The sequence below is a fragment of the Gavialis gangeticus genome, unplaced genomic scaffold (assembly GCF_001723915.1).
Source record: "Gavialis gangeticus isolate Ggan-Ray unplaced genomic scaffold, GavGan_comp1, whole genome shotgun sequence".
Taxonomy (NCBI): Eukaryota; Metazoa; Chordata; order Crocodylia; family Gavialidae; genus Gavialis; species Gavialis gangeticus.
This window is the reverse complement of record NW_017728992.1, coordinates 161,693,123-161,702,456: the sequence shown is the minus strand read 5'-3', so window position 1 is coordinate 161,702,456 and position 9,334 is coordinate 161,693,123. Positions and strand designations below refer to the sequence as shown.

Below are 9,334 nucleotides of genomic sequence, written 5' to 3'. Positions count from 1 at the left end.
CTTGGGGACTTTCCAGGGGGCTGCAGGGGGGGGTGTGTATGTGGAGGGAATGAGTGTGAGGGGGGTGGGTGTCTGCCTGCCAGCACTGAGGGAAGCTGTCCAGGCACTGTGCCTACCCCTCCAGCAGGGGAAGGGGATTGGGGGGGGCCTTCAGGGGCAGCAGGGAGCTGCGTGGGCCATCTGACAGGGCAGGGGTCTGCCCTTGCTCACAGGGGTGAGGGGTGGGGCAGCTGGAAAATGCTGGAGGGAGCAGGGGGCTGTGGGTTGGGAATGATGGGCACTGGCAGGGATGGGGTGGGTTGTGGATTGGGAGTGAGGGGCATCAGCATGGCCCAGAGGGGCAAAGTACTGCAGGTTGGGAGTGACGGGCACTGGCAAGGCCAGTAGTCTGCGGGTCAGGAGTGAGGGGCAGCAGCAGGGCTTGGGGGTGGGGAGGGCTGTGGCTTGGGAGTGAAGGGCAATGGAATGGGCAGGGCACCGGCATATCACTGCCCCCCTACAGTCATATACCAGTTCCTCCCCCCCACCCCTTTCTGCACAACAGGTGTCCTCTTTTTTGGAACTGGAAATATGGTAACTCAATGCAGGGAACCCTGATGTGAGTGGTCATTCCCTTTTGTTACTTTAGCAGTTCATCTGTGTCCTGGACTGTCTGAAGGAGCTGCTTGTTTTGCTCTTGCATGAGTTTCTGTGCCTTTTATGGACCAAAACCTTCTCCAGCTCTCCCTGCAAACCCTCAGTGTAGTCTCACACAGTGGCGAAGACAGCCTTGGTTGTTGGATTCATCCCAATGCCAGGGCATCCTCAGGAAGTTGTATTACTCTGTTTTATCTTCTTTTGACATGTTCCACTCCAGCTTTTCCTAGTCTCTATTTTTATCACAAAGAGCTGGGATTACTTCAAGATGAAAAATGAGCTTTAGAGAAGAGAAATGATAAATGCACTGAATTTATTTAATATGTTACCCTTCAAAACCTGGTAACTTCCAAAAGCATGAATCTTGCCTTATTCTTGGCTAGCTCAGGTCTCGGGTTTTAAACAGGTTCAATGAAGGAATGAAACCCAGAAAAATGTTTCCCTTCTTTTTAGTTCAGTGTGCTGGCTGCTCATGTACTTTCCCAAATTTAAATTGCTGTAGTGGAAGTATTAAATTATACAATTTTGCACAGATATACTTACTTCTCTCCTTTACTTGGGACCCAGTTCAATGCAATTAAAATACAACTTAGTCTAGTGGTGTCAGTAGCACTGGACAGCTCTGCATACTCCCATTTGGGACTTTACTAGCTCTTGCACTGGTTCACTCTGGGACCAAGTCAGGCATGGCTGTTTTGTAACAAGGTCCCATGATGTGGTTGCTGTGCTCAATATAAATAACATCTTAAACAGCTCCTGTCTGTAAAATAAATATTAAATTGTGCAAACCAGTTTCAAGTTGCATCCTTGTTTAATGAGTCCTCCTTTATATCAACCACCTCCCTGGTATAGGCACGGGGATCTTCACTGGTGTTTGTTCCTTTTACAGAAAGACCTGGGCTATATTTCTATGATGGTATAAAGCTTTGCTCTTTGATATGTGTGAGGAACATTAGTACTGTTTACTTCTTTGGGGCTGAACTAATCTTCAGAATAATTTAAATCCATGATCTTCCAAAAAAAAAAAAATCAGATTACTCCATTTTTTGTAGTTCCATGCATATGTGTGCACAAGCATACAAAGTACAAGTTTGTCGACCTCTTCCCCAAGGGCTCACAGTGGCAAAGTAGTTCAAACAAAGCAGGCAGAGTCAAGGCTGAAACATCTGTGGTGCAAAACCTTCTGTCTGCTCTTCTCCAGGATACTCAAACCCTAAATTCTCTCTTCAGCAATCCCTTGCAGTCGAGGATGATTGTCTTTCATGATGGTCTTATCTGTGCATCCAAAGATGGCTGATGAAGCCTATCCAGGATCAACAGACTCCACTGCAGCTCGGACAGTGTGGGTTTCCGTGTGGGGTGGGTGACGCTGGATTCTTGATTTAGGCCTCAACACACTGTTTCTGCCACTCTCACTTTTCCATCTCCTGATGTTGTGAGGTTATAAAGTACTGAGATCCCTGAGGCAGACTCTTCCTCCATTTGGGGCAGTCCTGAACAATAATCTCCCATGACTTAACATCGATGTTGCATTTTTTTAAGTTGGCCTTGAAGTTGTCCCTGATGCACTTTCTTGGCCCTCTTCTTTAGCGTACGCCTTGACTGAGCTGAGAATAAAACTTGCTTTGGGAGTCTGGAGTGAGACATCCGGATGAAATGGTCGGTCCAATGAAGTTGATGTCAAATGATCATTGCCTCAGTACTCCTAGTGTTTGCTTGCAGGAGGACGCTAGTGTTGGTGTGTCTGTCTTCCCACTGGATTCGAAGCATCTTCTGCAGGCAGCCTTGATGGTACTTCTCCAACAACTTTAAATGTCTCCTGTATGTTGCCCATGTCTCAGCTCTGTTCAGCAAGGTGGGGATCACAGCTGCTTGATAAGAACCATGAGCTTGGTTTTGGATCTGAGGTTGCAATCTTTGAACACCTGCTTCTTCAGGAGTCCCAAGGCTGCATTTGCATATTTGAGGCAATGTTGGATTTCTTCATCTATGTCAACATCAAACTGCAGAAAGGTGCTGTAAGCTCAGGAGAAGCTTAAAGAGCCTTTCTGGTTCTGGCACAGCATCCTGGTAATATGATATATAGCAAATACATGAGAACCTGTGGTAAAACTACATCTCTGAAGTTTCCCAGGGGAAGGATAATTGCTCTGGTAATTCTGCTTCTTATATATAGGGCCTCTCTTCTGAGTCTGAAGGTAGGAATAGAGTCAGCGTGGTACTTCCCCATCCCAGCTTCAGTCTTGCTTCAGTTTCCTTCCCACAATCCAGTTGGTGTCTCTGGAGTTACTTTGGAGGAAGAGCATCAGTATCTATATCAGGGAAGCAGTAAACCTGTTTATATTTCACTTCAACAGGATACATTTAAGATCCAGCCACAGAAGGCTTGTCTAGATGTTTACCTGGCTGACGGAAGGAATATTAGGCTGGATATCCAGACGTCGGACACAGCTGAAAGAATACTAGAGGTATTTCTATGTGGGGTCCTACTCACATTCCTAACTGCACGAGCTGTGAAGAGAAAACAATGATCTCCTTTGCATATTAGTAGAAAATAGGCCAAAAAAAAATCAGAGGGAATACCTACAAAGAACAGAATTTAGAACTTGCTAATTTTGCAGTTAAGATTTACCCATGAGCTGACTACTATCTATTTTAAGTATCTAACCTTTTTATATAAATGTCTTCTCTAGTGTTTATATTCATCAGCACTCCTCCCTGCCACATCCTCTACCCTCAAAAAACTTCAGCTACTCAATATCCCTGCAACTGTTTGGCCATTTTGGCCCAGTCTGTCCTACTGTCTTGGGTAAATAGATTTAACTTTGTTTTGATATGGTTCAGGCCAAATCTGTTTAAACTTCCTGGTGCCCACCTGTATGGCCAAAGATGCTCTAGCCTTAGTTTAGACATAGTTCAAGACAACTGCTGCACTGTGACTACAGCTTATCATGCTGACCACTTCTCACCAGTCCTCTCTGTTCCCTGTCTGGCTTATATCCACTTGGTGTCTAGAGTCAGATCATAAGCTTTTCATAGGCTGTTTTCACAGTACCTGATACCATGGTGCTAGCATGTAAAGCTGCTGTTGCAGTACAAATAATAAACCATTACTAGTTTGGTTTTGTGCCTCATAGCAGCCAAATACTGTTCTGAAGGCTAGGCTGAAATGCACTGAAACAGGTGTCTGAAGGTTAGGCCCTTGATATCTAGACCAGAATTACCAACTAGTTGCAGACTTTGTAGATACAATGTGTTTGGGGATGTGGTGGGACTGTATCAGCTCAACAAGGGCAGATGTGTGTTTGTGTTTTGGTTTTCCCCCAGGGTTTAGTCTGTACCAGTAAGCAGCCATGTAAACAAGTGAAATATCCAAGTGTGTGTATGCCCTGTAGTTCTCACTGGGCTGTGAATTGACAATCCTCATAATACTGCAAATACCATGATAAATTTTAACCACTTCCATGTTGGAGCATTCATTTTTTTTCAAATAATTATTATTCTAGAAAGGGGAGCAGTGTAAAATAAAAAGTAAGTTGCAGAATGGTTTTACTCCATTCATGTCCTGATGGATAGGTACTTTTTTTGTGTGTGTGTGTGTTTTTTTTTTTTAAAGGTTGCCTCATACAAGATGGGACTGTCAAGAGAACTGATCGGATATTTTAGTTTATTTTTTATTCAAGATCACAACAGTGGAACTGTCTCTGGTAAGCTATGCTCAAGGCACAACGCAGTGCACCTGCAGGTGTCATTGCAGAGGGAATTGAAGATGGCACCTCTGGGTTGAAAAGCATGAAGTTCTGCTGTTTGACCTAACAGACACATCAGTTTTGTTAACTCAGGGTTGGAACAGGCAATTTTTAGAAATTTTTATGTATGACCCAGTCACCAAGGGAGGGAGAGAGGGAAGCAAACAAAGCATGGTACTAAGTGGGTGAGGGTTGTTCTAAGCACAATGAACTTTTCATTTAAGGATGTTTTTATTCCTTTTAAGTTACAAGGCATGTAGCAACTTGGTGACTTGTATGTTTTTTGTTGAGCACTTAGCTAGATGTTTTCATTTTAGGTTTCTCTGCCAATTACTATACTCTGAAATAAAAGCTATTTATCAAACCCAAAGCTTTTACATACAAAGGCAAAACATTAACTGGTTCTAGTTTATACCTTAATTTTCCATTTCTTAGCTGATGAAATTTACAGAGTTCCTGACAGTGATGAACCTGAATGTGACCGAAATCTAGAATATGATTATCTGCATAGTTGTATCTTTCTTTTTTTAGTCTTTTATATGCTTCTTGTGTATATATCCTTACCACAGGTGGCCAGTGGTAATTTAGTGGATGTAAGCCAGGGTCAGGATATAGGAGAATGAGGGTAAAATCCTGACTTCCATTAAGTCAACAGTAGCTTCTCCACAGAGATCAGTGGGACCAGGATTTCACACCAAGACTAGACTCCTGGCTCTGTTACTGATCCTGTATTTGACCTTTGCCACGTCATTTAACCCCTCTCCTCCTCAGTTCCTGCACTTCTGAAAGTGCTTTAAGGCTCATCATTGAAAAAGTGTTCTATAGGTTTCTAGCAAAAAAAATGCATATTGCAAATGGTGCCAAATTACTGGGCACAAGGGCTGTGCTTGATGTAGTGTGTAGGTGACTTCCTCAGTGTGGCAGGAAATGCTGCCAAGCCTCGCTATATGTGCCTATTTTTTTATCACTTAATGTCTGAAATAGTTCATGCTTTCAGGGATGAGAGAAGAAGAATGTGGTGCTGAGCATGTGAGGTCCCTGGGTTCTCCTATGCAATAAGCATCTCTTGCTCTGGCACCTCTTGTATAAATTTACATAGCGCTTTACTATAGTCATGTATGAAATTACATGCTCATTGTGCTACAGCATAAAAATAAGTGGCATATGGGAGCATTTTTTTCTGCATATTGCATTTATTTACCTTTATAAATGAGCAATGCATTCCCCGGGTGCACATACAGAACTGTTTATAAGGCCATACATGCTAAGTCAACACAAACCTAGAGCTGGGAATCTGAGCACTTGCCTGCTTAAAGTCAGGGAGGTGTTTAAGTGTCTTGCTGAACTGGAGTCTTAACTGAAGAGATGCAGGGTGAGACCCTCCATTTTATGGAAGACTTCCTTATGAAATTAATCCCCACTGAATATGAGACTTGTACTTGCACCTTCCTGAGAGCATTCTTGTTTTGTTTTGTTGGTTTGTTTTTGTTTTTGTTTTGTTTTTTTCAAGCAATGAATCGTTTTGTGCCAACCTTGCTCATGTAACAAAATCACAAAGGTCTGCATTGGAGCTGTATCTGCAGATGTCCTGTCTGCTCAAACTTGTTTGAAATCTATACTAATTAACCTCCTCCTCCTTTCTTTCATGGGATTTGACAGAAATAAGTGGTTAGCTATGTTAGTCTGAAGTCAGGCAGAAGGCAGGGCAGATTAAGATTAATTCAGAGATGCATAAATGAGGAGCACTGTAGTTTGAAGCTCCTTAAGGTTAGATTAATGGGGAAATCTAAACAACATAGTTGTTGCTTTATCTTTCTCAGACCTGATTTTTGTGAAGTCCTTTTTCATCTACACAATGAATGTTATTATGCATGACCATGATTGAGTGTTAATGAAATACTAAAATACCTGTTTTGTTTTCGAGGGAGGATTCAACAATATTTCTTTTCTTTTTTCCCCTCCCACCCGACCTTCAGTTGTGAAAAAAGTGGCAGCATTTGAACTTCCCTATGTGAGTCTTCAGAGCATGAAAGAATTGCCCTGTAAGCTTGGGATCAGGAAGTGGTGAGTAGGAAGCTGATGATAGATTAGCACCATGTATTGCAAATATAATTGTGAGAGACGAGGATTTCTTAAGGTGATACCTTGTATTGGGCAAACTATGTATTTGGGATAAAGTTAGACAAGCGTTTGAATGCAATAATATTCTTCCTCATGTTGCAGGATTTGAAATGTCTTGCATTCAAACACTTGTCTAACATTATCCCAACTACATACCACAGTTGATCCAATAGAAAATATCACCCTAAGAAATCCTTGTCTCTCGCGTAATTTATGGACCATCATGGCTACGGCATCACTCTTGCACCACCAAATATAAATGTACTAGAGAAGTAAATCCTCACAGCAGCTTAGATTCTATGCATTCAGCCTGACTGTCCTGATTTGTCTTTGAGTCCCTTGGTATAATATGGGAACTGACCAGCTTCAGTGGCCCTGCATACTTTTAAGTCCACTCATTGTGGTAATCATGGAATGTCCCTTGCTGCAATGAGCCAATTATTCACTAATATATGTAAAGTTCAAGATTGGGGTGGTCTGTAGTTTAATATCTTTGGTCAAAACTTCTAGTAAAGGAGGCCTATTTTTTCTTTCTTTTGGGTAATCTTGCTCTAGTTTACAAATGCTTCCAAGTGTAGTGGGAAAATAAACTATAGTTTAAAATATTTAAATGGCTATCTTCTGAGATCAGAGAACAAGAGGGATGGGGGATTCTGAGTTGCAAGTTGCAGTTCATGCATGAAGAAATCACTTAGGTACAGACATTACACTTTTACCGGTAAAAGTGATTGGAAACCAGTCTGTACCCATAACAGAACAGAAATTTGGTGCACACAGATTGGTTTAAAAATGGAGGAATCCAGTCTAAGATTTGTCCCCACACGAAAGGGCGAATGTGTGTTCTGTTCACTACCAATCTAAACTTATGCCCCTTATAGAAAACTGTGTAACTTAGATTGATTCCATCTCAGGCTTTTTGAATGTCTGTACCTAGCCTTTAGGGTATATTTTTCCAAAGATTGTATTGCTGCATGTTACTGCACAAAATACCAGAATTCTAGCACTGCTGCTGTGCTTAAAGTATCTGTCACTTGGTTGCATTAAAAACCTGTGTTCAGGTGCATTTCACAATTGGTAACTAACAAGTCATTGGGCTAAGGCTTGGCAAATATATCTGTTGTCTAGTTCATAAAAGTATTCTGCATGGGGGAAACTAGTGGCCTAGTTCTATCAGCATGGTTGTACTGCTATGCTTATGCCAGTATAACTTCATGTGGTCACACCTGTGCTAGTACCACAGGATCTTTATTCCAAATAAATTCATACCACTTTGGAAAAGACACAGGCTAAATGGAAAAACGTGCAGTGCTGTGTCCAAATACAGATATAAGGCACATCTACTTTGCAGTATAGTGTAGGTATAAGCTTTTAAATTATTTAGCTCAGGCATGACATCAGGTAGCTCAGTGAGTTTTGCAGTTGAGCTGTTCTTCATGCTGCTGTGGCTAGATTGCTACTGGTAGCAACCTAGCCAGTTTAAAGCTGGCTCAGGTATACCTATACTATACTGCAGTTGCAGCAGTGACTTAAAAGTAGGTAGGCTACAGTTCTGCTGGCAAACTTCTTTGTGCAGACAAGCATGGAGTTTGTTTTGGATGAATGAGGGAAAGCCAAGAGAAACCCTTGTGTTTTTTATTCATATTTTTAATGCTTCAGTTCTAAATTAATCATAGTTTTCAGTACTACTGTAATAAAAGCAGATAAGCCAATTAGAACAGTTGACTTTAATTTATTTCCATACTGCAGCCTATTGGCTGCAATTTTTCCATGCACCCTTGAATGTGACACTTTTCTGTAGCTAATGTGGTGGAACATTCTATAACAAGGGTCAGCAACCCATGGCACATGTATCAGAGCATGGCACACAAGACCATTTTGCTTGGCATGCTACAGCTGGCCTGAGCTAGCTGCAGCCAAAAGGCTGCAAACAGTTGCACCAGTCTCCAGAGCCCTTGGCCAGGTTCCATGACGGCAACGGCTGCACACGCGCCTCCAGGTAAATAGTGGGGGGGCAGGGTTGCACTACCCCAGGCCCCACTCGCACCATCCAGCTGGAGGCACATGAGCACCTGCCACTGCCACGGAGCCCAGCTAGGGTTCTGGAGCCGACGCAGCTGTTCACAGGCTCCTGTCTGCAAGCCCAGGCTCTGGGCAGCTGTAGCAGGCAGGCTGCAAACAGCCGAACTGGGCTCCAGAGCCCTGGCACTGGCTCCGTGCTGGCAGCAACTACAAGTGCACCTCAGGGTGGGAAAGGGGCAAGGGCAGTGCAACCTGGGCGCCTTCCCTGCCATCCATCTGGAGGCAACTTGCAGCCACCACCAGCACCAAGGATTGGGCCCCTTGCCACTCTCCCACCTCCTGCCTCTGGCATGCCAAGTCGAGGCATGGGTCAGGGTTGGAGTGTTTTTTGGCACTAGCCAAAAATGTTACCAACCTCTGTTCTATAACCTAGTGTTTTTTGTGCTGTGCATTCAACTGAATATTTAAGCAGAAAAACAATCCTGAATTCTGAGAGCAGTGTTTAGTTGTGTAACTTTTTTGCATTTTTCGCAGGTATATGGATCCAGCCCTTGATAAAATGCTGCTGGACTGTAGAGCCTCAGTGAACTTACTCTATATGCAGGTAAAAATGGAAATCCATGGTATTTCTAAAAGCTATTTCCCCATCTTAATATAAGAAATGTGTTTTTAAATGACTTTTGCTTAAATGATCCTAAGCAGGAAAAAGTACAGTTTCTTTCTATTCAATCTTGCCACATTTTTTTCTTTCTTAAAATAATAAAAAGAGAGCACTGTTGAGGAGCATGTTCTCTGTACTGCATAGTAAA

General features: G+C 42.7%; 1 protein-coding gene across 3 annotated transcripts in view; it reads left to right on the top strand.

Moving 5' to 3' along the window:
• The window catches only part of SNX31 (sorting nexin 31), an 81,159-nt gene that overhangs the window by 62,896 nt on the left and 8,929 nt on the right, over positions 1-9,334 (top strand). For all 3 annotated transcript variants that reach the window (XM_019528016.1, XM_019528015.1, XM_019528014.1), the window contains 4 exons: positions 2,994-3,104; positions 4,253-4,343; positions 6,362-6,449; positions 9,060-9,129. In XM_019528016.1, the coding sequence (XP_019383561.1) occupies positions 2,994-3,104; positions 4,253-4,343; positions 6,362-6,449; positions 9,060-9,129 (360 nt within the window). The remainder of the gene's footprint in view (positions 1-2,993; positions 3,105-4,252; positions 4,344-6,361; positions 6,450-9,059; positions 9,130-9,334) is intronic.